General features: G+C 42.1%; 1 protein-coding gene across 1 annotated transcript in view; it reads left to right on the forward strand.

The window, feature by feature from the left end:
* BUB1B (BUB1 mitotic checkpoint serine/threonine kinase B) overlaps window positions 1-10,796 on the forward strand; it is a 55,423-nt gene extending 44,627 nt beyond the window's left edge. The window contains exons 16-23 of the mRNA XM_010847941.1: window positions 240-373; window positions 667-807; window positions 1,138-1,238; window positions 3,314-3,463; window positions 5,085-5,227; window positions 7,751-7,922; window positions 8,705-8,811; window positions 10,232-10,796. Of these exons, the coding sequence (XP_010846243.1) occupies window positions 240-373; window positions 667-807; window positions 1,138-1,238; window positions 3,314-3,463; window positions 5,085-5,227; window positions 7,751-7,922; window positions 8,705-8,811; window positions 10,232-10,463 (1,180 nt within the window). The 3' untranslated portion in view covers window positions 10,464-10,796. The remainder of the gene's footprint in view (window positions 1-239; window positions 374-666; window positions 808-1,137; window positions 1,239-3,313; window positions 3,464-5,084; window positions 5,228-7,750; window positions 7,923-8,704; window positions 8,812-10,231) is intronic.
* Window positions 10,797-26,012: the final 15,216 nt, after the last annotated feature.

Here is a 26,012-nt window from a genome sequence, read left to right on the forward strand (position 1 = left end):
GGATGGCATCACTGACTCGATGGACGTGAGTCTGAGTGAACTCCGGGAGTTGGTGATGGACAGGGAGGCCTGGCGTCCTGCGATTCATGGGGTCGCAAAGAGTCGGACATGACAGAGCGACTGATCTGATCTGAGCATGCATGCAGGTCACTTACTAGAAAAGAGCAAATAAAATTAGAACAAAGATAAGTTGATATAAATTATCCTTTGGAAGACTGATTCATTTGTGGTTCTTTCAGCCCAATTATTGAAGACAGCCGTGAAGCCACACATTCCTCTGGGTTCTCCGGATCTTCTGCCTCAGTTACAAGCACCTCCTCCATCAAAAGTCTTCAAATTCCTGAGAAACTGGAGCTCACTAGTGATACTGCAGGTAGGTTCATATATACCATTTGTGAGGAAATATCTACATCTGCATCCAGTGAGCAGTTGTTTATCAGAGCAAACTGAGGTATATGTATTTCTTCTCTGGAAAAGTTGCCATATATTGTGAAATCACTAGACTAAATGAGTACAAACTGAATTCAGTATCATAAAGACCTGAGATAGATGAGTGTTGTTAGATTAACAGTTTTGATCATGCAGTCTTGGGGGTTTTTTGCCCTCCTCTATTAAAATACCCATTTTGGTTTTAAGGTAATTTTTTTCTCAACTTTTTTCACCCAGACAGCCCTACTCAGTCACCCTGGTGTCCACAGTATCGCAGACAACTGGTAAAATCCCTACCAGAGCTGAGTGTCTCTACAGAGTTTTTTGTAGAAGATAGATCAATGCCTAATTTGGAAATAGAGAAGGAAATTGAATTAGGTAAGTATCATTGAATGCATGGCCTTTTGTGTGTGACAGTATATAAATAAGTGACTATTTATACTTGAACTTGATGCTTAAGCACAATCAATATTTCTAGAATGTAAGAAACAGCATTATAGAAGTTGACACATTCATAAGTTTATGTCCCAGTAACAATAGGAATTCTGTCTTCCCCTCTTTCAATTTTTAACAAATGATTTTGAAAGTATTTTAGATGCTACTAACTGGCAAATATAAAGTTCCTTTAGCCCTTAAACCAGGAAATAAAACCTAGGGGGCTGTACATATTCACAGTGACTTTTAAATGGAATCAAACCTTCTCAACAGATAATGAGGAATATTGCATTAGACAAGAATACCTGGTATGTGAAGACTACAAATTATTCTGGGTGACACCAAGAAACACTGCCGAGTTAACCATAATAAAGGTAGGACTGATTCTTTGTCATTTCATTTACTTCATAAATAATGTCAGTTGAAGCAGTAATTGTAACTCCATAGCACCATCAAAATCCCTCTGTTAGTCTAGGAGCTGCCTTATATGAAAGTCAGTGATGCATCAAGAAATCGCTCACCATTATATGCCAAGGTCTGATGTGAAAAATGACAGGGTATTGTGTAAATCTCTTAATGTGTTCAAACATGTTAGGTATTCTGTCAGTTTTATCTTCTTGAGGACATCCGAAATTTCCTGGCTTCCTTCAATCTGGACAAGTTACATTCTAGGATACACCCACACACACACACACTATATTACTTTGAAATTTCCATTCACCATCATCTCAGGGATTCATATTACTTCTTTTTTATATTGACTGCCTAGTTACCTTGGATCCCTGTTTTTTTCCTTCTTTCTTGATTTAAATCCTCATATTTCAGTAGCTCCTTGAGAAAGGATGTATAGGATATAAAATTTTTGAAACCTTGCATGTCAGAAAATTTCTTATTCCACATCTTTATTTGATCGGTAGTTTAGCTAGATATCAGAATTCTTGGTTTAAGACTTTTTTCCTTAGAATTTTGAAGATGAGCTTCACTAGCTTTTGGCTTGTAACCTTGCTTTTAAAATCTTTTGCCATTCTCTGATTTCCACCTGCCCCACCCCTGCCCCCCAGATCCTTATAGGATCTTATGTTTGTCCCCAGGATTCTAAAATTTCACAATTATGTGCTTTGGTAAAAGTCTGTTTTCACCCATAATCTTAGGCACTTGATGGCCATTTCAACCTGGAAACTTCTTCAGTTCTGAGAACTTATCTTCAAAGAAAAAATTATTTCTTCTCTCAGTCTTTGCTGTTCTTATATCCTAGAATTCCTTTTGTTAGGATTAAGGGTTTCCTGAACAGATTTCTTTAAAAATCTTACCTTTTTTCCCCCTGTTTCTCTTTATATTTTTGCTTTACTTTCTGGAATGTTTTATCAACTTTATTTTCAGCCTTTTTACTGGGTTTTTAATTTCTTTTATCATGTATTAAATTTGTAAACTTTCTTTTTTGCACTCAAATTTTTTCTTCTTTGTAGAATTCTGTTCTTCATTTCAAAGATGAAATATTCCTTACCTCTCTGACTATATTAACAGTGCTTTAATTTTGCTTTCTCCCTGCTTCATCTATTTTCTTTTGTCTGTTTTGATCTCCATCTTTCATATTTGAGGCTTTCTTCAAGTCTTTGGCTCTCTCTTCATATTTAAGCATGGGCCTCTAGAAAACCAGTTAAAACTATGTATATGGAGGGACCTTGACAGCTGTAGGCCTCACAGTACAATGATCTCATTTGACCTTGATGTTGGAAAAACCTCCAGTCTTTAGGTCTTTTCTCTTGAGCTTATCAGATACCTCAGAGAAAACTTCTGGTTTCTTACCTAAGGTATATAATCCTGGCTGCTAGTCTCCTAAAAGCTTCATGGGGAAATAAGTTTGGAAAGTAGAAGGGCGGGAAGGTACATCTTAACATTTGACATATAATAAACTTTTTCTTCTTTTCCTTATGGCATTCCCACTTTCAACAGTGCGTAAGTGTCCTTTAGTCTAGAGCCCTTCTGTTTTATATTCTCGAGGGGAAAAAAAATGGTCTTCAAGAATGAAAGAGAGGCTGGGCTACAGGAGCTGGAAGGGTAGTCAGGGGTCTAACTTTCTCTTTAACAGAGTTCAACCCCTCCAGTTATAGCTCCACATTCACTCTTACCTCTATAGATAATTAGTGCTACCAGTTTCATATTACAAAAAGGTGGTCTTGTAATATAAATTTGGTTGCTGTCAGCTTTCTCCACTGCTAGAATCAGCTTTCTTGGGTCTGTTAAGTGGATTGTTACCTCTTAATATTCTGTTTCCAGCTTCCAGAATATCCTGCTGCTCTGTTCTTTCCTAAAGGTTTATGCCTTTGCAAATATCCCTTTTCTACTATTATTTCTGTCAGGATATCAGAAGGGCTGGAGGGAATGTTTTCAATCTGCCAACCATTACCATAGATTCTAATGGCTTTTATTTTTAAAATATATCTTACAGGTATCTTCTCAACCTGTCCCATGGGACTTCTATATCAACTTCAAGTTAAAGGAACGTTTAAATGAGGAGTGTGATAATTTGTGTAGCTGTTATCAATACCAAGATGGCTGTATCGTTTGGCATCAATATATAAACTGCTTCACCCTTCAGGTTTGCAATAATATGAAAACATACCATTTAAAATCCTCAAGTAGAGAGATTTGTATGCCATTTGGCAAAGGAATTTAGTATACAATTCCTATTAATCTTCTAGAAATAGACTAATTAATTTATTTTCCGAAGTTATTTTGACCAAGAACACATTTTAACTCTTTATTATGTCAATTTTCAAACATATAAAAGGAGACAGAATTGTGTAATGATCCAGTCATTTATGATCATCACCAGCTCATGGCCACTTTTGTTTTAAATTCCTGGTCTGATAATTCCAATATCCCTGCCATGTCTGGCTTTGATGCTTATTAAAATTGTGTTTTTTGCCTCTTAGTATGCTTTGTAATTTTTTCTTGATAGCCAGACATGATGTACTAGGTAGAAGGAATTCCCTTTGGTAATGTGATGGTAACGTGTGAGGGGAAGGAAAGTGTCGCACAGTGCTGTATTTATCATCTTTTGTAATGCGCATATGCCTTTGGACTGTGAACTTCACAACTTTCTCAGTTTCCTAAACCGGCCCCCATAAACTCCCACCTGCCCAGCTTAGGTGGGACAAAATAGCTGGAGTGGGCTGGAATTGGATATTTCTCTTATCCAAGGTCAAGTAGACTCTGATAATATCCCAGTATGTTAGGCTCTGGTTAATTAGTTTCCCCTGAAGGCAGGCCTTGTTAAAAAGAACAGCGTGCTCTGGCCTGTTTCAAATGTTTCTTTTTCCCCTCCCCCTGCTGGAAACAGTAGGGAGATTTTTCTATGATATTTACTGTGAAAACCTGATCTGCTCCTAGAGGTGAAATTCACAAAAATGTAGGTGCTTCCCCTATACTTACAGATACTAGAAGAGTTGTTGATTTTTTAGTTTGTTCAGCTTTTTACATGTTCAGACAGAGTAGCAACTTCCAAGTTCCCTACATGAGGAATGGAAACCAGAGTCTATTTTTGCCACTCTTGTTTTATCTATACTACCCCTCTGGATTATTTTTAGAACCTAAACACAATATGTCTTTTTTTTGACCATGCTGCAGGGCTTGTGGGAATCTCAGTTCCCCAGCCAGGGATTGAACCAGGACCCTTGGGAGTGAAAGCCTGGAATCCTAACCACTAGGCCACCAGAGAACTCCTTATAATATGTGATTTTATTCTTTGGACTATTCTTAAGACAATTTTATGGCTTTTTTTTTTTTTTTGAGATTATTTCTCCTATCATTTTTATTTTTTTTTTAATGTTTCTGAGATTATTTCATTTCTCATCTCTTTTTTTAAATTGAAGTATAGTTGATATACAATGTTATATTAGTTTCAGGTATACAACATAATGATGGTTTTGCTGCAATTTTGATGGTAATATGAATTCTCCAAAATTGTTGGCATGAGGATAATTTTAAACTACCATTTATATAGAGATCCTACTATGGGCCAGCCTCACCCTGTATGAACGATCTTACTGGAGAGCAGCATTGTTAAAAATGGGACAACAACCAATCTGCAAAGGAACCCACATTCTGACAGAGAACCCACATTCTAACAGAGAACCAGGAAGAGTACAGAGCAGCAGTAAGCAAGGTATTGAATATGTCACCCCAATTTAAATACTTTTCTGTCCTTCTATTTCCAGGATCTTCTTCAACACAGTGAATTTATTACCCATGAAATGACAGTATTGATTATTTATAACCTTTTGACAATGGTGGAGAAACTACACAAAGCAGAAATAGTCCATGGTGACTTGAGTCCAAGGAGCCTGATTCTTAGAAACAGGTTGGTCCTTTTCATTCTCTTATAATTCTATCAGCTTTGGCTTAAAACATGGGTAGTTTCCATTTTCTTTTGCCTTTTGATAAATACCATATTAAAGAATACTGTATGTTGAGGATATTTGCTTCCTAAAAGTCAGTAGTCACTGAGAATAGTTTAAAAGTATTCAAAGGAAAAAACACACACACACATTGAGGAAATAATCCAGAAAAAAAGAATTAACTCTATTGTGATGATTCCTGTTTAGAGAGATGTACAAAGATAAATATTTGGGGAATGTGAAGTAGATTGTCTAGTGTTTCTTTGTGTGGGGCCAGCGCAGAGGTAGATTGCTAGCAAAGTTGAGGCACTGCTCAGTTTCAAAGACCAAAGTTTAAATCATACCAAGCTGAGGTAATTGCTGAGAGAAGTAAGTAAAACCAGAGAGCGAATGCAAACCATGCCAAGAAAAGGGGCTTAGTGTTGAAATCCAGTTTAGCCGTCAAGTTCAAGGAAGGAAATTTCAGAGCATGAAATAAGAGATGAAACCCAGATACTCAATTAAGAAAATATAGAAAACATTGAGGCATAAACAAGGCAAAAATGGTCAACAATTTTTGTTTTATGGAAAGGACTAGAGAACCAGCACACCTAGTCTAGTGGTCATTGATCTCATGGTGTTTGAGTAAGTAGTGTAGTTTAAAGATGCTTTTTCTGTCCCAAGCTTGTGACTTGGGTAAGCAGTTAACTTTCTCTTTGAGGTCTTTGGTGTACACGAAAAGCTGGAATCATCCTCTACATTTCTCCTGACTACTTATTCTGTAAGAAGAAACTGAATTAGACTCCAGATCATAGTTGGCATGGAAATTAAATAAAAGAATCTGCAGTGTATTCTTGGAATCATAACCTTTTGGTTATGAGCATCCTGCCTTCTTTCCTGAGATGGTGGAGTCTTAAAGGCTTCCCCAAGCATAATACAGCAGCATTTCTCATCCAGAGTACCATAGGTACTTAGTGCAAGTCTGGTCCAAGCATTTCAGGATTTTTATATCTATTCCCCTATAATTACCTCCCACCAAATTAAATACAAGTTACAGTCAGCCAGTCATTGTGATCACCAAAAAAATCTCCCCATATGTTTCTAAATGTGAAAAACCCTGGTATAGTTTTTATTTTGACTCTGTTTCACAGCACTGAAATTTCAGAGGGATAGTACTAGAGTTCACAGGGCTTTTCTCAGGACTTGTAGGCAAAGAGATTTTCTAAGCCTTTTTAGGATTGGGCATTTGTATTCTGTATATTTAGATATCCTCTCAGTCCCCAGAGGACTCCAGAAAACCACATAATGTTCAAGGGACATTGCCTTTTAATATGTCACAACTTTTCAAATTTGATAGGAAATTTTGTGTAGATTCACAAGGAATTGAAACAGCCTTTTGAAATGATTTAATGCAGTTTCTATATTGTGTGTGTGTAAAATGAGATCCAAGAAAGTGGAATGTCTTTCCCAGGGTAACAGTGAATGGAAGATTAGAGAGTTAGGAGACCTTTCTGCTTTTCATTATTCTAAGAAACATTTTCCTACCTCTCCCAAGTTTTGAAAATATTTGGGGATTACAGTTTTATGGCCAAAATAAAATTGTAAAGCAAAATGGGAACAGTTGTAAATTTTAAAGTAAAATAGATAAGCTGGTGCTGTGGAGGTATATGTGATAGGATTAATCAAAGCCTCTATTTAGAAATATAGGACCTGCCATTGATATCAGGAACTGAGAAAGCAGGGAAAGAAAAGGAACACATAAAAAATAATCCATTTTTTCCTCATATAAATAATTTCTTTATCTCTTTGGAGAACAGCTTTATTACATGGAATAGGTAATTCCAAGGAAAATCAGTAGTGAATTAGTGCTGTAAAGTTGTTTATGTGTGTATTTTTTAAGGAAATAAGGGTTGGAATTACAGATAAGTATAAGATAGAGTATGGTATTAGTTTAATGTAAACAGGATAGTTTACAGTATTTTGTAAAGGTGTCACTTTACCAAAAAACAGTCTTATGTTGTTTTTAATTAAACTCAGTGAAGGAGTCTGAATGATTCTCAGAAAGCCTAATCTATAATAGTAAACAAAAAAGGCTATGCCACCTATAAAAGCTTAATTTCCTCCATCATAATCCTTGTTAGTGTTTGAATTATTGCTATTATATATGTTAATATCTATAGTACAAGGTCGAGGCCTGCATTCTGCTTCTAGTACTTAGTTTATGTAATATGGAAACTTGGTAAATGTTCTGTTGTGACCATGCACTTTGGCTTCTATAGTTTATGCCAGTAAACTACTCTTGACATTGCCCAGCTGGGCGGATACAGGCACGTCTCTTATAGGTGCATTTTCATAACTAACCACTTGAGGGAGCTATTGGCATAGCTAAAGCACACCTGCGATACCTCCTTTTTTTTCTTTGCCTTTTTTTTTTTTTAAAAAGACCAGCTATGCAGCTTCTTTCATGGCCTCTTTTTTTAATCTCCTTCTCTTAAATTTGGGCTTAGAATCCACGATCCCTATGATTTTAATAAGAACAATCAAGCTTTGAAGATAGTGGACTTTTCCTACAGTGTTGACCTTAGGGCACAGCTAGACGTTTTTAACCTCAGTGGCTTTCGGACTGTACAGACCCTGGAAGGACAAAAGATCCTGGCTAACTGTTCTTCTCCGTACCAGGTAAGTGTAAAACAAGCCAGAGCAAATATGATGAGGGTTTCTTCATCTCTTTCTTACCTAAATAAGCCATGAAAGCTAATGTTTACTGATACTATCTCTCCTGAAACAGATGACCTAGTTTTCATATATCACCAAGTCAAGCAAAATGTACCATTTTTCTGTCACAACACTGAAGAATATACACATACACGTGCAGACACATGACTAACTCAGTAACTGTCAGGGCCGTTTCTACCACTTATCTGTGTTGTATTTTGTAAATCATTATCTGTGATCTTCTGTAAAATAAAGATAAGAGTTTGCTATATGTACATTAGAATTCTTGTGAGGAATAAATGAAATGATGTATATAAAAAGAACATTAGGACAAATGTAAAGTGTTTTATATGGTGGCATTATATGCAAAAATCCCTTCTGACTCAGCTCTGGATATACGGCATTTGCTGATTGAATATACAGCATAACCCTGAACTAGTCATGTGCAACACACTTAGATCACAGCTGGAGTCCATGCATATTTAGTAGGTATACAGATTTGAATTTGACAGTCCAGATATTTTTGTCATCTTTTGTTCTTAAGGATAATTCCTAGAGTTGGCTCTGCTGCTCACTTCTTTGGGGAGTTTCTCCCTTTACTGTAAGGATAAGAACAGTCTACTGAAATGTATGTCATAAAATAAACTTAGCTAAGCACTATAATGCCTGTCAACTTCCTATATAAATAAATTGTCATCATAGTAGCAGAGAATGATTTTAGCTGATAGTGCTTTTTGTGATTTCAGGTAGATCTGTTTGGTATAGCAGATTTAGCACATTTATTATTGTTCAAGGAGCACCTACAGGTCTTCTGGGATGGTTCCCTCTGGAAACTTAGCCAAAATATTTCTGAGTAAGTATTGGTGATTTCAGGGTCTTTGCCTGTCCAAATGATCTTCTCTTTATCTCCGGTGCTCTCTCTGCATTGACAGCTTGGTTTCTTAATCCAAATGCCATGATTTCATTAATTTTAACCAGTTTTCATTAGATCTTCAGTGGAGTACCTTGTTCAGGACAAAGGAATTATTAATAAAAAGGGAATCAAACTATTCAGCTTCAGGACATTATTTTGAACCTAGATATATAAATATGACATATAGGTTGACTAGAGTATGGAAGTCTCTCAGTTTAGAAGTCTTAATAGAAACATTTGTGAGAATAATTTTCTAACCAATTGGTGTTAGTCTTATACCCCTTTTTAATTGCTTTTATGAAAAGGTAATAAGCATCTCTTGAAGAGAGTTAAATTTCTAAATTACATAATAATTTTAGGCAATTATTTAGTTAATGAATGGATAAAACCAAAGCAGAGAATTGAATCTCCTTGGTGAGGAAGTAAATGCTCTCTTAATAAGAGTTGCTTGGTCTCAGAACCTTAGTATTCCCTCAAGCCTGCTCATAATACTAAATATCCCATCTTCCATCTTACCTTATCATAGCTGTTAACTTCCCAGAATAAGTATAACAATCTATCACCTACTAATAGATTCTTTAGTTAAAAGAAGAATCAGTATTGATACTTTAACACCACTTTACTTCCATTTTCCCCTCCCAACAATTGAATTGTTGTTTTTCTTTACTCAGAATTTGGCCAGTCTTATTTGTCTCTAACATATACTTTCAAAATGGGTTTGAAATATAATTAAGGCATAATATAGGATAGAGTTAGGTATCTCCAGTTGGTTATGGTCCTAGATGAGTCTTACATAAGCAGAAGCAGGTAGGGGCAGGTGGGATTTTCTAACAACCTTGCCTTATACAATAATAGAAGCTTATCTGATTTTTTAAAAAAAAAATTTTTAATACAAACATCATAGACTTAAGCAGTAGTTACTTCAGTCGAGCTTAAGATTCTGAGAAGGTTGTAAAGATAATAAAATACTGGGCAAGGGGAGAGAGGAAGCTGTCATCTTTCTAATGACCTAGACGTTAGGAAAGTTAGAGGAGAGGAGACAAATTTTGTTTTTCTTCTAGTCGTAGAAGAGAAGTGCTGCATCTCAGTACATGGAGGAAATTTATAGATTCAAATGAAAGATCTTTCCCTTTAGGTGCGTTCATCGTATTATAACTTTTCCCACTGTGGTAGTCTTTTTTTTTTTTTTTGTAGTTTCACCTTGCGGTTTCAAAGGACACTGCTTGAGTGATCTCTAACCCTAGAGTTAGGTATTACCTTAAACCATGTTGGTGCATAAATATACCATTGAGTTAAACACAGAAAGAATTCAAACTCCTATATGCCTAATCTTGATGAAAATGGTTTTATATATTTTTAGGCTAAAAGATGGTGAATTGTGGAATAAATTCTTTTTGCGGATTCTGAATGCCAGTGATGAGTCCACAGTGTCTGTTCTGGGGGAACTTGCAGCAGAAATGAATGGGGTGTTTGACACCACATTCCAAAGTCACCTGAACAAAGCTTTTTGGAAAGTGGGGAAGTTAATCAGTCCTGGGGCTTTCCTCTTCGAGCAAGATAGGCAGTCAAGCCTCTCACAGATTCCTGCCTAAAATCAATGGTTGTACTATGGAACACTGGATCTGTATATGCTGTGATTTAATTTAGGTACACTACTAATACTTTTCTAGTTTTTGATAGAAGTATATTTCTACGTAACTGGCATTTTCTTCTCAACAATGTACCTACTCTTGGCCTTGACTAAGTTTAACAAAGAACAGTTTTATTCTAAATAGATTCAATATTAATGGGTACCTTGCTGTCATTTAACACATTTGCCTCAACTTTTCCTTGTACTTTTCCCATTTGTAATTTGTTACATGTATCCTTGTGATCACTATGTATTTTGTAAATAATAAAATAGTGTTTGTTAAATTTGTGCTTCTAACATCTCATCTACTTTTTCCCAACTAAGATAATAAATAGCCTTATTTTGCAGACAGGAGCTACTTTACCATGGAATTTTGTGTATTCTAGACTTGTAACTGTTATTATAGGATCATAATAATACAGAATAGCCAACCATTCCTGTAGGTGTTCCTGACTTTCCACTAGATGGTCTAGATTGAAAAGTAGATAAAATGGTTTATACAAGGCCAAATTTTCTTAAGTTTCAAGTGGTAAAGTTTTTTTTATTATGTCTTAATGTTTTCATTTTTTTATCCACCACGACCCTTGGTCTTCTTATATAATCTAGTGGTGCTGTTGCTGCTGGGCCTCTTGATAAGGGCTGTGTGAGTTAGGGGAAAAAGGATTTTGAATGGACTTTAGCAACCTTTTAGAAACGGAATGATCATCATTCTGTTACATATAAAATGACTTGTTAGGGGCAAGGTTAATGAAGGATTAGAAGAAGGTTTTTCATTTGAAAAATTTGAAGAGGCAGAATATTAGAATAAAAAGATGACTTGACACAAGGAATCATTTGGGAGTGCATAGGTCTAGATGAAGTATTAGACCACTAAACAAGTTTGAATTATATCAGGTTTGGAGATAGGGAAGAAAATCCGTAGAAAGGGCAGTGAAAACTATTTCATATCATAATATCAAAATTATCAAATGTGCCTCTTATGTTGGTGCCTGTGTTTTTTTTTTTTTTTTAACTCTAGTTGTCACTGTTACTGCTCTAAAATTGCTGGAAAGCAGAAGGTTCTAAGTATATCTTAACTAAAAATATTTAAGCATATATACTTGAAGCACTGAAACATGACTTGCATCTGAAGGATAATCAACTTAGAAATTTTTGCTCTTAACCAAAATATGACTTTTGATACATTTTCATGTTTGTTTCTTGTACAACTAAAGATATAAAATTATATACTGTACCTTTTATGTAACTGAACCCATCTATCCCTCTGCTGTTCTCTCATTTCTCAACCCACCACTTTGACATGTAAAGTCATTACTCTGAGGCTAGATGGTAAATTTAGATTCTTTCTTAACATAGGCTTAGCTTCCATCTAGTGAATTTTTCAGCAGCCTTGACAGCATGACTGACAAAGCACTGCTTTATGGATACAGCTTTATTTCTGAAAGTCTGCTCTGAGGAGAGGGAGGGAACTCTGAGGAAGTTAATTTATTAGGGAACTTGGAACTGTTTTGCCGCCTCTTCCTGCATTCCCCATCCCTTCCAATCCTTTCTTTGTAGAGGGAAGAAAATAGTACCTGATCAGTTAGGACCTATGATGTCTTCGTTTTCTCTTAGCCTGAGCATAAAACTATAAAGTGGGTGTGTTTGCCTCTTCCTTATAGTTTATGTTGTTTGTCTTGGGAGAAGGAAGCCTCTATTTGACTTCCTTCAAATGGTTATTTCTTGTCTCACTAAGGCAGTGATAGTGTAACGATGGACCTGAGGGGAAAAGAACACAGTTGAAAAGAGGATTTTCACTTTTGTTTGAAAAGAAACCATGGAAATACAGTGACTCACCATTCACAAAGTGTACATCCACTAATTTTCTATTACTGTTAGCATCTTCACCCCCTGTGACAGTTGCACAAGAAAGCTTCCACCCAAGTCATGGTGCTCTGCTGCCAAACCTGAATCTGGAAATGAAAAGAGCTCCTGGAGCATTAGGACTTTTGACTGTTAGTTGGGCTGTTATCTCAAGATAGATAAGAAAGCCTTTCAGAGGGTTAGCAGAAAACTCTTTGAAATGACTCTTGTATTTAGGCTAAAATCTTTAAGCAAAGACAGCAAAGAAATGCTTCTTTTCTATTGCTTTGGAAAAAGAGGAATTCTTCCTCCAGCCTCACCAACTCTTACACCAAATTTGCTTCCAATCTGGCTTCTAAAATTAAGACTTCCCTAGTGAGGAAAATGCATTAAAAAAAAAAATTTAGTACGGCAAACTTCAATCTTAACGAGGTTCTTGGTTCCACCAAAGATATAAGAAGCTACAAATATTTAATAGGATAAAGGTGGCAGTCCAGGTAACTGGTATTGAAGCATGGATTAGAGTTTGAACTTAGAGGATGAACCAGTACCAGCACTAGTTCATAAAGCATGCATGCAAGCTCAGCTGTGTCCTACTCTTTGCGACTCCACGGACTGTAGCCCGCAGGCTTCTCTGTCCCTGGTATTTCCCAAATAAGAATACCAGAGTGGGTTGCCATTTCCTCCTCCAGGAAATCTTCCTGACCCCGGGATAGAACCCAGATCTCCTTCGCAGGTGGATTCTTTACCACTGAGTCACCTGGGAATCCCTAACTCATACAGCACGCTTGTGCACATTAGAAAAAGGCTCCTCCTCCTGGTGCATTCAGTCCCTTCCTATGCACCATAGCTTGGCTGGATTTCAGTCCCCACTTACCCTCTCAACCTGGTACCCTTGTGCAATGAATACATTGCACTGCTATATGCGGTAGTCTTTCCTGTTTCACAGCTACCTACAAAAAAAAAAAGATCAAAAGCATTAATGTAAGAAGCTGAAAATATACTAGATGACTTTGTAATTTTTTGTCTGTGACATAAAACCAAGAATAAACCAAGAAGATTGCTATTTATTACTATAATAGATAAAAAACAAAACCTAATGTAGTCACCGATCTCCCCTTGCCCCCGCGAAAAAAAGAAACTCTAAGCTCAAACTAGGAATAATCACTGGCCACATGTTTGCATCATTTTTCACTTGCATTATCTCAAGGTCTTATAACTAGTCTCTCTGCTCCCCCCACCCACCTCCAGTCAAAGCAGAACCCTCCAGTGGCTTCTAGTCTCACACAGCTCAAAATGGGAAGACTTCTCACAGCCTGCAAGACCCTACCAGGTCTAACCTGGCCATTCCCTCACCTCTTCCCTGACTCCTTTTCCTTCCTCACTCCACTGTGGCATGCCCACCTCCTTACTCTTCCTTAAACATGCCAACTAGTTTCCTTCTTTATGAACGTTTAGCTTTCCATTTCTTCTGCCTGGAATATTCTCTCCCATAACTTCACATGCATTACTCCTCTACTCCCCTTCAGGTGTCTTCTCAGATTGCCACCTTATCAGAGGCCTTCCCTGGCTGTTCTGTACAAAACACCACACCCGCCCTTATACACACTGCTGTTCTGCTGTCACTCTCTGTCTTTCTTTACCCTGCTTTATTTTTTCCATAGCATATATAGAAATATATTTTATCCTTTCCCCCTGTATCCCACTACTAGAATTTAAGCTCCTTAAGGGCAGGGATTTACTTTGTTTTAACCCCAGTGCTTAGAGCACAGTCAAAGCACTATTTTATACCTAAGGTACAAATAATTTTTTTAAAAATGAAAACCAGTTGAAATAGACAAAGGGCATGAACAATTCACTAAAAACATTTCAATGACCAACATGTGAGTTGTTCACTCTCATTCCTAATTAAATAAAATGCAAAATAAATGTGAAATGTCCATCATTCACATAGTAAATGGTTGAATGTTGTATTTGTGAGGATGAGTGGAAATAAACACTCAGATGTTATTAGTGGGAGTGCAGATTGGTACACTACTAGGAGGTGATTTGGCAATATTTATTTAATTTAAATCTGAGAAATTTTCCCTAAGATTTTACTTTAAGCATTGGCACAGATGCTCAAAGATGAAGCACTGCATGTGATAGCTGTCCTTCTGCCTCCAAATCTCATGAGTCCCACTGGGGTAATAGTGCAGCCAAGCCTGGCAGAAGAGGCGCCCGAAACCAATGCAGAGGTAAAACCAGACCATTTCTGTAGATGGCGGTGGTGCTTGGGCATTGGTGCCGAAGCCCAAATCTTCCAATTTGGCACGAGCCTGTAGAGATGGCAGAACCTGAGTTAGACTTTGAAAGTATAATTCCACACATTTCAGCTTATGTTAAAAAAAAAAAAAAACTGAGGGGGAAAAAGTGGTTGTCTTTGAGGAGAGGGGCAGTGAGAGGAATGAATAAAGGCTTTTACTTCTGAGCACTTTGAACATTCTCATCACTCCTTTTATGTCTGTGGGATAATCTAGGCTAAGAAATTATGGGCTATGGTTTTGTCATCTTTTCCCTTCTGTACATTAAAAAAACAAAAAACCCTAATAAATGTTGGGTTTCTGTTTTTTAAGCAGGAAATTTAGGAGACTGCATCATCCATATATAAAAACAAGATTAATTTGGAATTAAAAAGAGAGTAAAAGCAATTTTACATTACTGAAGATAATATATCTAAATTTTCATCTTTGGTATGTTAAAAATCCATACATGTTCAAATATTTTATAATGTTTCTATTCAAAATACTCTTTCTAAAATTATCATCTTCCTACTATTGCAACTTCCTATGTCTGAACTGGGGTTTGAATGACAAAATTTGACTTTTCAAAACAAAAATCATTTTATAGGTTTTGTATAAAAGCTCATTGAGTTTCCACAAACTGACATAGTATGATTAAGAAAAGAACAAACTAATAAATTCAGGCTAAATGTCTGTAAACATACTTTTTTCCATCAAAGCATACTACTTCCAATAGTCTTGCTCTTTAGAGGTTCCTACAGCAAAGTCTCGGCTCCCTAGCAGTGTTGTCCCCTAATTCAAATTGACTTCTCCATGACTTAAGTTCAGTCAGTTCAGTCGCTCAGTCGTGTCCGACTCTTTGCAACCCCATGAATCGCAGGACGCCAGGCCTCCCTGTCCATCACCAACTCCCGGAGTTCACTCAGACTCACGTCCATCGAGTCAGTGATGCCATCCAGCCATCTCATCCTCTGTCGTCCCTTCTTCTGCCCCCAATCCCTCCCAGTATCAGAATCTTTTCCAATGAGTCAACTCTTCGCATGACGTGGCCAAAGTACTGGAGTTTCAGCTTTAGCATCATTCCTTCCAAAGAAATCCCAGGGCTGATCTCCTTCAGAAAGGACTGGTTGGATCTCCTTGCAGTCCAAGGGACTCTCAACAGTCTTCTCCAACACCACAGTTCAAAAGCATCAATTCTTCGGCGCTCAGCTTTCTTCACAGTCCAACTCTCACATCCATTCATGACCACAGGAAAAACCAGAGCCTTGACGAACCTTTGTTGGCAAAGTAATGTCTCTGCTTTTGAATATGCTATCTAGGTTGGTCACAACTTTCCTTCCAAGGAGTAAGCGTCTTTTAATTTCATGGTTGCAGTCACCATCTGTAGTGATTTTGGAGCCCAAAAAAATAAAGTCTGACACTGTTTCCACTGTTTCCCCATCCATTTCCCATGAAGTGATGGGATCGGATGCCATGATCTTCGTTTTCTGAATGTTGAGCTTTAAGCCAACTTTTTCACTCTCCTCTTTCACTTTCATCAAGAGGCTTTTTAGTTCCTCTTCACTTTCTGCCATAAGGATGGTGTCATCTGCATATCTGAGATTATTGATATTTCTTCCGGCAATCTTGATTCCAGCTTGCGTTTCTTCCAGTCCAGCGTTTCTCATGATGTACTCCATGGGAAGTAGTGGTTGCCCAATCACACTGCTAGTTCTCAAACCCCTTGTGAGCAAAGGACTGTCTATTAATTTTATATAGTCCTAGAAATTAGGAGTGAATTAAATATGTAGTGAGTTAAAAAAAATAGTGAATTTAAATGTGAAAAATGTGGCCACAAGTTCAAAAACTAGTTATATCAGAGTCTTGGTGAAGAGGAAAAATCTCTTCTAGGCTGCAGATGTGTCTGGAATCATCTCACTTTCATTTCTAGTGTCTCATTTTGTGTATGTTTCTTTAATCTTACCGTCCTGGTCATGTGATACATTTAATTGCTTCAGTCCTACAATTAGCAAAGTGAGGATGGCATTTCATAAAAACAAATACCCATTAAAATCTGTGAACAGAAAGATGAATATACATTTGCCTTTGCATTTTTAAAACAGAATTGAAAAAAACGTGGTAATTCTAGAATGAAGTGATAAAAATACTGAAAAGGGTGACACATGAAGCTTCAATGAGACTGGCTCATTCCAGGAAATGAGACAGCTAAAGGTGAGTGAGTGTGTGGTACAGCAAGTCAGGGAGTCCCAGAGAATTGAAAGAATCAGGCAGGCAGAAATATGAGCTAGGCAGAACAGACAAGTTAACTGGCATTGCTAGGAGAGACCTTCCAGATCACCTACCCTGTCACTGAACAGATAAGAAAGCCACTCGATCAGAACTCACCCAAGCAGGCACATGCAGTACGCGACCTAGCATGTGGACAAGTGGGGTAGGCCCCTGGGGTGGCCCCTTAGCTCCCGGCTGCATCACACCATTGGTTGCCTTGCATAGGTGCTTGTACATGTGTCTTTTTATAGTAGAGTTACAGCTTATATGTGGTGCTCACGTTATAGGGGTCAGCTTCACAGGCATAAGGCCTACCAGAATCTCCTCAATATTGAGGTGGTCCCCTGCCTGTGGTGCCACTGCTTGGAGGTTAGAGATGCTGCCTCTATGGCCAGAATGCCTGGGTTTAAATCCTGGCTGTGTGGCAATGAACAAGTTACTTACCCTCTCTGAGCCAGTGTTGTCCTCTATAAAGTAAAGATGCCTGAATGCCTACTTTACGGAGTATTTAGAACTAAATAAAGCTTTTAGTACAGTTGCTTGTAGATGTTTATATTGGTTTAGTTCTAACATGGTCTAAAGTCCTCTGGAAACTTCTCGAGTAAATTGGAACCTCAGCTAGATTAGGACCTTACTATAATTTACTGTACAGAGTACAGCTAAATCTGTAATATAATAAAGGCAGTTGAAAGAAACATGATATTCTGTATTCTAAAGGGGAAATAGTTATTTCTATTGGGAGTGACCTTCAGGAAACCAAATACAACAAATAATTGTACTTAAAGAAAACAGTCTCAAGATCAGCCAAGTTCTAAGCTATCAGGAAGGTCCATCTAGTCCCATCTTCACCCCACAGGGCTGTTTCAGTTCTGGCTTGCAGCTCTCTGCTGCTCCTCAGCCATGTTCAGAGCACAGGAATCGTAAAAGTTGCCTCGGGTCCTGTTTGCCCTGATGATACGTATCAGGCAGGGTCTTGCTGCCCACACTGGTGGGAAGCATGATGAGATTCCCTCTCCTCTGGCCATCTGTAGATGTATCTCGCTCTTCTGCCGTCTCTTCTCTCCTTCACCAGGGGAAACCCCTCTAGCTTAGGCACAGGGCCTGCTCACGCCATTTAAGGCCAAGATATTTAGTCTCTTCCTGAGACTTTTGCTGCTAGAGCTTAGGCTTTCAGAACCATTTCTATATTACCTTCTGCTGCATCCCTCCCATGAGCCAGTGGATGAAAAGTGACCACTTGCTTGATAGGAAAAAGGAAAGATAGAACGCAAGAAGTCCTATGAGTTCGATTCATGAACTGGAAAACCTGGGCTGCATCCCCAGGTCTGCTCCACACTGGCTGCTTGATCAGGGCAGGTCAGTCTGCCATCTATAAACTAGTGCTAAGGGCTGTTGTGAGAATTAACACAATATGGTTGCTAAACTTGAAAGTCCCATGGTTCCTGGCAAGCAGTGGATTCATCTCTGTCTGCCCAGCAGTCAGCCCAGAGCTGGGTACGGGAGGCAGCCAGAGCCAGTGTAACCCATCGTGGAATCTACAGCACAGTGGAGATACCTGACATTCCTATTCACTCAGGCTTCTAGCTGCAACCTGTTGACTCCTGTTCTACTCTTTGTTGGAACATGTTCATTTACCCCCTTCAGGACAGCAAATACTCTCTCGGAATGTGGCAAAAATGATTAGCAATAAATATAAACTCTACTGAGGATACACTTTTAATGTCAGGCACCATGAAGGATATAAAGAAATATGAGGCATGCTCTCTCCCTTCAGAGAGTTTATAATTTAGTTAGTGGAACAGGATATTATAGGTTAAAAGCTAAGAGAATATAGAGGGGAATATGTCAAAGGACATCTGAAGGTAAGGCTTGACCAAGAGCTAAGGAGTTGTGCAGATGTGTTGGGACACTTTGAAGAAGTGAGGGCCAGCATGGGTTATGGTGTCCTGGGGGTCATCAAGGCATGGCAGGGATCGGAGCTTGTCTGTATCAGGTAGTTTGCAGCTGCGAAAATCAGAAAATCTAAACTAGCATACGCGGTAAGAATATCTGTTATCTCACATAACCAGCCTGAAGCCCAGCAATTCACAGAAGACCCACGCTTCTTCCTATTTCTCCATTCTCAGCATGTTGGCTTTTGTCCTCAGGCTGGTCCCCTTCTGGAACCAAGTTGGCTCCCGCAGCAAGCCAAACAGCTTGGAGCAGCACAAGGAAATTCTTCCCAAAAACTCTTCGGCAAACTTGTACTCCTGTCTGGATTGTCACATGCCTAGGGTCTAAACCTGGCAAAAAGTCCCTGGCAAAAAGAAGGGAATTACCAAGATTGGTTCAAACTAATTGAGATTACCCCCAGAGCTGGTGCCAGGGAGGAGCCCTTCCCTGAGCACACAGGAAGGGGAAGAGGATACATGCAAATAAGCTCTGCTTCTTCCAGCAAGTCAGAAGGGGGATATGAGACAGATTTAGAGAGGCGACCAGTAGTGTCTTGCGCATGGGTGGTGTTGGGAAGGGAAAAAAAGCAGAATTTGGTAGGAAAACACCACCCTGGACTATGAAACGTTGCCTGGGTTCAAACCCCTGCCCTGTCACTTAGTGACCTGAGCAAGAACTTCAGGAGGCCTGATTTATCACCTCTAAAATGAGGTAGATAATAGTTCCCACCTAGATTGTGAATTTCATGAGGACAGGGACTTCTCCACAAAGTTATCCCTAGCGCCTAGCACAGAGCTTAGCACCTAGCAAGTACTCAATAGCTATTTATTGAATGGACTCATTAATTGGATTGTTAGGAGGATTTAATGAGTTAATGTGTGGTAAGGGCTTAGCACTGTGCATAGTCTCTAACGTGTGCTCAAGAAAATGAGTTTTTTGGCAGTCATTGATGCAGTAGGAACCCTCCATGTATGTGCTTCTGCTGCTGTGCTTTCTCCTGTGCTGCCAGGCTTATCACTAGCCCTTGCTCATTGAGCAGAAGCTCAGGTGTGTCTGGAAGGCTGTCCTGGGGCAATGGGCCTGGGATGGCAGAGGCCATCACTGTGCACTTGGGACTCGGCAGTTTGCAACTTTGCTCTGACCAGTTTCTAAGCCAGCCCCCATGTTACCATTAACGCCTCAGGGTTAATCCCCTAAAGCTTCCGGAGCCCAGCCTTACTCACCTCTAAAGCTGTATGTGCCAGAGTGGAGAAGGGGTGCCCATGTCACCAACAGAAGACTTTTCTTTTTAGCTGTGTCTCAAGTGAAGTTTCTTCTAGTCCCTCCTTTTCCCTGCTCTGACAGAGGGTGTCCAGCCCCTCCCATCGAAGCTGCTCCCAGGAAGTCTCATTTCTGGGAAATACCACTGCTGGACCTGCTGCCAGCCACTAAACTGGGGACTGGGGGCTGACCCTCTCCTGAATTCTCAGTTAAAGTCTGTGTCCTTGTCACATAGCAGTGAAAGTCAGCCAGAGGCAGCACTCAGCCCAGTCAGAGCAGGCTGTGGCCAGACCTTGACTGAGTGGCTCCCTTCAGCCAAAGGGTGCAGTGTCCCCCAGAAACAGTCACGCCAAAGCTTCCTGCCTCAGCACAGGGCATTACAGCAGGAGCCAGGGCTTGCACGCCGACCCTGGCTTTGCCACCTCCTAGCTGATTCAGGGAAAGTTATTGAAACACTGAGCTACAGACTCCTCGTCTGTATGAACTGGGATAATAATACCTCCCCCTTGGTGTTTTAAGGATTCAGTGATCGAACAAGCAGGTTAGAGCCGAGCCTTCCTATCCTGGAACATGGTATATACTTGATTAACATGTTTTCTTCTGTGGCCACCTCCATCTCACGAAACCAGGAATTTTCACAAACTTGATTCTGGAAAAAGAATTCCATTCCCTATTCACTTACTTGAAAAATCCTATTTCTCCTGGAAACCTCTCCTGGAGGTCAAGATCAGGCACCCTCGCCAGACTTGCTCCAAATCCTCCCTTGTGACCCCAGCAGCACTGTGACAGGCGGGGCCAGAAGGCAAGGCCATACACAGTGACGTCCGCCTTCTGCTTTCCCAGGCCATCTGCTAACACTGCCGTCTGCTCTGGGCCTGTATCCCGACTGGCCACGATCCTGTCACCCTTTCTTCTTGCTTTCCCCAGAAGCGGAGGGGCTGGGAGGGGTGGGGCGGTGGCAGAGGCATGTGTACTTGGTCACTCAGTCGTGTCTGACTCTGCGACCCCGCGGACTGTAGCTACAGCTTCTCAGGGAATGATACCTGTCTCCCTCAGTCCGCACCGTGGCCCCTCAGCCTCCTCCCCATCTGCCCTGCCCATCGGTGTCCAGGCAGGTTCTGCAGCCCAAACTGGGCTTCCGGAAGGCCTCATCATCCCTTCTTTACTTCTAGTCAGAGGGCCAGTGCAGGGCCTTCTGTCAAGGCCAGAAGGGGAGTGGCCAGGCAGCAAGGCCGTCGGCCAGCAGCGATAGTAATTCCTGCTGCTGCTGCTGCTAAGTCGCTTCAGTCATGTCTGACTCTGTGCGACCTCATAGACGGCAGCCCACCAGGCTCCCCCGTCCCTGGGATTCTCCAGGCAAGAACACTGGAGTGGGTTGTCATTTCCTTTTTGAATGCATGAAAGTGAAAAGTGAAAGTGAAGTCGCTCAGTTGTGTCCAACTCTTCGCGACCCCATGGACTGCAGCCCACCAGGCTCCTCCATCCATGGGATTTTCCAGGCAAGAGTACTGGAGTGGGGTGCCATTGCCTTCTCCGGATAGTAATTCCTATTGGAGTCAAATTGAGTTTTTCCAATTTGCTTTTGTTGAAGAAGCATTCCTAGAGAAAATCCCTAACAGCAGCCCAGCAGGCACTCCTACTCCAGGAGCACGGTGGAGAGTCCCACCAGTCACACTCACAGCCCTCGGTCAGGGATTCTCTACACATCTTGCTGCACCACCAGGGCGTGCCCATTACCCTGGGGTTCTCACCCCACTCCACCCCCACAGGAGGGAAACAGGGCGGAGCGGGAGGAGAGGCACAGAAGGGGCCCAAGCACCCTTATATGACAAGGCCTTCTAGGCTCCATTCCACACAGGACCCCCAGGACTTGGCTGGCCCTTCTCCCTTTTGCTACCAGCACCTTGGAGGGTGAGTGGGGGCTCTGGAGGCATCTGCTATGGGAACCCCACCTCCCCTGTGGGAAGCCATTTGGGAAAATCTCTTGAAGGTGGGGCCCCTACCTCTGACCTGGAGGCTTGTGGGCTGAGGGCCACCTCTGAGGCAACACCAGCCCTGGAATGCAGGACACGGACCTCCAATGACGACAGCTGCTCGTTAGTCCCAGCCCTTCCTTTCCGGAGCCTGCCCCGGCTTGGGACTGCAGTGGGGGCAGGCAGATCTGTTCCTCCTTCCTGGCCCTTTGGCAAGAGGTGCTGACGAGTGTAGGCAGGTGGAGACAGGCCCGCACGGCCGTCAGAAAGGCCTACGTGAAGCACCCTCTATACACACAGCACAAAGGAGGCGGGAAGTGTAGGAAAGAAGCTAAAGATCTAGAAAAAGCTGGCAGTAAAAGGGCATTTTTCCCACACGTTAGAACCCTAGACTTTGTTTCTGAAACTTGTTATTCTTAAGGAAAGCCTGGGAAGCATTCATCTATGAAAATGTGAGGACTTCGCTATTACAGTGCCTTTCCAAACCAATCCCCAGATGATTTGTTTAAAGCCATTCGGTGGGATATTTCGGTGTCAGCTTTCAATCCAGTGGAACCTGACTCACCAAGATGGTGCCGACCAGACAAGTTGCTTTTGAGGCTTTAAGAACATCACCATTTTCAACAGAAAAATTGAGAAAAGTGAAAGACTGTATTAATTAGTTGTAAGGACACCATCTAGGCCGATTCACACGCTGCCACTCCCTGGGAGCCAAGAGTAAAAGGCAGAAAAACCCACAGTGACAGCACCGCTGCTGCCTTGGACTAAACGACAGATACCTCACTCTTGGGGCTTCAGCAGAACCGGCCTGCGTGGGTAGCAAAGGGAGCATCACCGGCCTGTGAGAAGGAAGGCTGAGTTCCAATCCTGACTGCCTCTAATTTCCTATGTGGCTTTGCTGAGTCACTTCATCTCTGGGGGCTGCAGTTTCCTCACCTGCGGAAGGCAGGGCGGGGCTGATGATTTTAGAGTCCCCTGCAACTCCATGACTCACTGTGTTCCAAGTATACGGGGGGCCAGAGCACAGAGAAGGCAATGGCACCCCACTCCAGTACTCTTGCCTGGAAAATCCCATGGACGGAGGAGACTGGTGGGTTGCAGTCCACAAGAGTCGGACACAACTGAGCGACTTCACTTTCACTTTCCACTTTCATGCACTGGAGAAGGAAATGGCAACCCACTCCAGTTTTCTTGCCTGGAGAATCCCAGGGACAGGGGAGCCTTTGTGGGCTGCCATCTATGGAGTCACACAGAGTCGGACACGACTGAAGCGACTTAGCAGTAGCAGAGCACAGAACCTCCTCATGCTTTCATTCACTCAACCAAGTATGTATGAGCATCTACTGTGTGCCGGGCACCATGCTGGGGTTCCTGCCCCCGAGAGCTCAGCCTGCTGGGATCAGCAGAGGTGACCCGCTGGGGTGACGAAGGGTGCAGAGCACCCAAGCAATGGCCCAAGAATGCAGGCATCTGTCCGGCTGCCCCCTACAAGAGGCAGCCAAGCCTTTGAAGGGTTTCTTCCAATGGCTGACAGACTTCCCCTTTTCTACAACCTGTGAGGAAAGGGGTCTCAGTTGGCAGCAATTCTCACCAAATCAAGAATCCCTGTCAAAAAAAAATAAAAAGAATCCATGCAACATTACGTAGAGGAATGAATGAGTTCTACTTTGTGCAGGCGTCAGCTTCCCGAAGTCCCTGAAGACAGAATCAACAATGTCTGATTATCACTCTCAGGAATTTGGAAGGATGAGCGAAAGTGGCCAAGACCCATGGTGACCCTTGACTGGTTTCTGAACTCCAGCACCCTTTCCTTTGGGGCTTCCCAGGTAGCTCAGTGGTAAAGAATCCCCACCTGCCAATGCAGGAGCCACAGGAGATGTGGGTTTGATCCCTGGGTCAGGAAGACTCCCTGGAGGAGAAAATGCCAGCCCGCTCCAGTATTCTTTCCTGGAGAATCCCAGAGGAGCCTGGTGGGCTACAGTCCATGGGGTTGCAGAAAGTCAGACACAACTGAGTAGCTGAGCACTCATGCACATACCGTTTCCTTCAGCGCCTCCACCCTAATCTTCTTTCCCGCCTCATGTGGGTAATGGGAACCCTTGACAAGGCTACCCTCTGCTCCACCAGACCAGAGGCACACCAGGTGGAGCACGTGGTGGGAGCACCTTCCATCCAGGTGGGGGAGGCATGGAATCTGCAGAGTCAGGTCTGATGCCTAGAGACCTCTGTACTGGCTGGCTTCTGTCCCGGACTTGATTCTCCAGATTTCTCATCAGTGCTGGGAACTAGTTACCTGATGGCTGTCCAAAAAAATCCCTTTTCTGCTCAAGATGACTAGTAATTAGAAACCCTAATTGAGTTTTTATGACTAAACAGGCCACGTGGTCCCATACTGCACAGCTCAATCAAAATGTCTATGTGAGCAGCCTGAGACCGTCACTCAGGAGGTGACTGAGGTCATCGTTCTATAGATTAATCTGCCGCTGTTTAGTGGGTGGATAAGAGTGAGCCCCAAACAGCCCAGTCATGAAGCGGAAAGCTGAGAAGATTCATGTTTTCTGAGCTCTCAGGGTGAGCAGTTCCTGGGCCAGGAGCTTTGTTCACTTATTTCCCACAACCCTGTAGGCAGGTGAAATCATCCCCATTTTACAGACGAGGAAATCAAGGTCCAGGTGGTTACATAACATGCCAAAATTCACTCAGCTGATGAACAGTAAAGCTGGGATGTGAACTCGGGACAGAAAGCTCGGAACCTGGGCTTTTAACCAAACACCACGCTGTTTATTTATGGAAGAAAATTCATGAAGGAGTTTTCAAAAATAACACAAGCAGCCTAGTGCCACCTTGGATGTAAGGGGCGGGGGTGGGGAAGCATCGAGGGGAATGGTGGGTTTCCATCTGGCCATCAGCAGCAGTGGGCACTGGGGTGGGAACTGGCTGGTGAAGGTGGTGCCCGTGTTGGCAGCTGTGACTTGGGCTCTGGAGTGAGCATTTCCAGGTTGATGGTCAAAACCACGGATAGGATGGTTTTCCAACAGGACCGTGGGCGAGTATGGGAGAGAGGAGCAGGGGGCCGAGATTGGGCTTGGGCACTGGGAGAAGATAAAGAACCAGTGAGGGGATGGATGGATTCAGGGACCCGGAGGGCACTGTGCAAGGCTGAGCTCTCCCTGGCCCCAGGGGAGCTCAAGCACCCACTTGCAAAGGCCGATACTTCAGATCAGGGGCTGGGAAACAAAGGGTCCCTGCCAAGCCCTGAAGCTGATGCCCATGCTGCCCAGCACCCTCTATGTGCCGCTTTCTCACTCTTCACAGCAAAACCAACCGAGACCCCAAAAGCGGGGCTCAGCCAGCTGTGGCCCGGCAGCCAGGTCTTGCAGCCCTGGGGGCGGGGAGCCCGGGAGGTCCAGGGCTGCAGGGGGGAGGCTCGCCCTGAGAGCACAGGCAGCCCTTCCCCCCGCCTCCCCCTCAGTAAAGGAAGGCAGGGAAAAACGTGTTTTTATAAATAGCTCCAGCCCCAGCTGATTTGTAAATTCAGTGGGTTTTTTTTGTGTCAATGACATCACCCTCCTCCCCATGGCAACCCCCGACGATATCAAAATTGCCAAGCAACGTTGGAGCAGCTCGGAGCCCCAAACGAGCAGGTCGCTGCCTGAGGATTTAATGGAGAAATCCCAAAGTGAGCCGGGGTGCTCGGTGGAGGAGGGACAGGCGGCTGGGGAGGAAACCGGAGCCCGCCTGCCGGGAGCCCTGGGCCAGCTGGGGCTCCGTGGCCGCACTCCCTTTGACAGCCTGCTGCTGCCGGCTGCAGGGGGCAGGGCATCGCTCCCAGCCTGAGGTGCTGGGAGCCAGGAGCAGCTATCCAGGTGACTAAGCCGGCCCACGGGCACTGAGTCACCCACTGGCCTGGAGATTTCTTCCTTCCCTTTTGCATCTGATTATTTTGGGAGCTGG

This window comes from Bison bison, unplaced genomic scaffold (assembly GCF_000754665.1).
Source record: "Bison bison bison isolate TAMUID 2011002044 unplaced genomic scaffold, Bison_UMD1.0 scf7180017864259, whole genome shotgun sequence".
Lineage (NCBI taxonomy): Eukaryota > Metazoa > Chordata > Mammalia > Artiodactyla > Bovidae > Bison > Bison bison.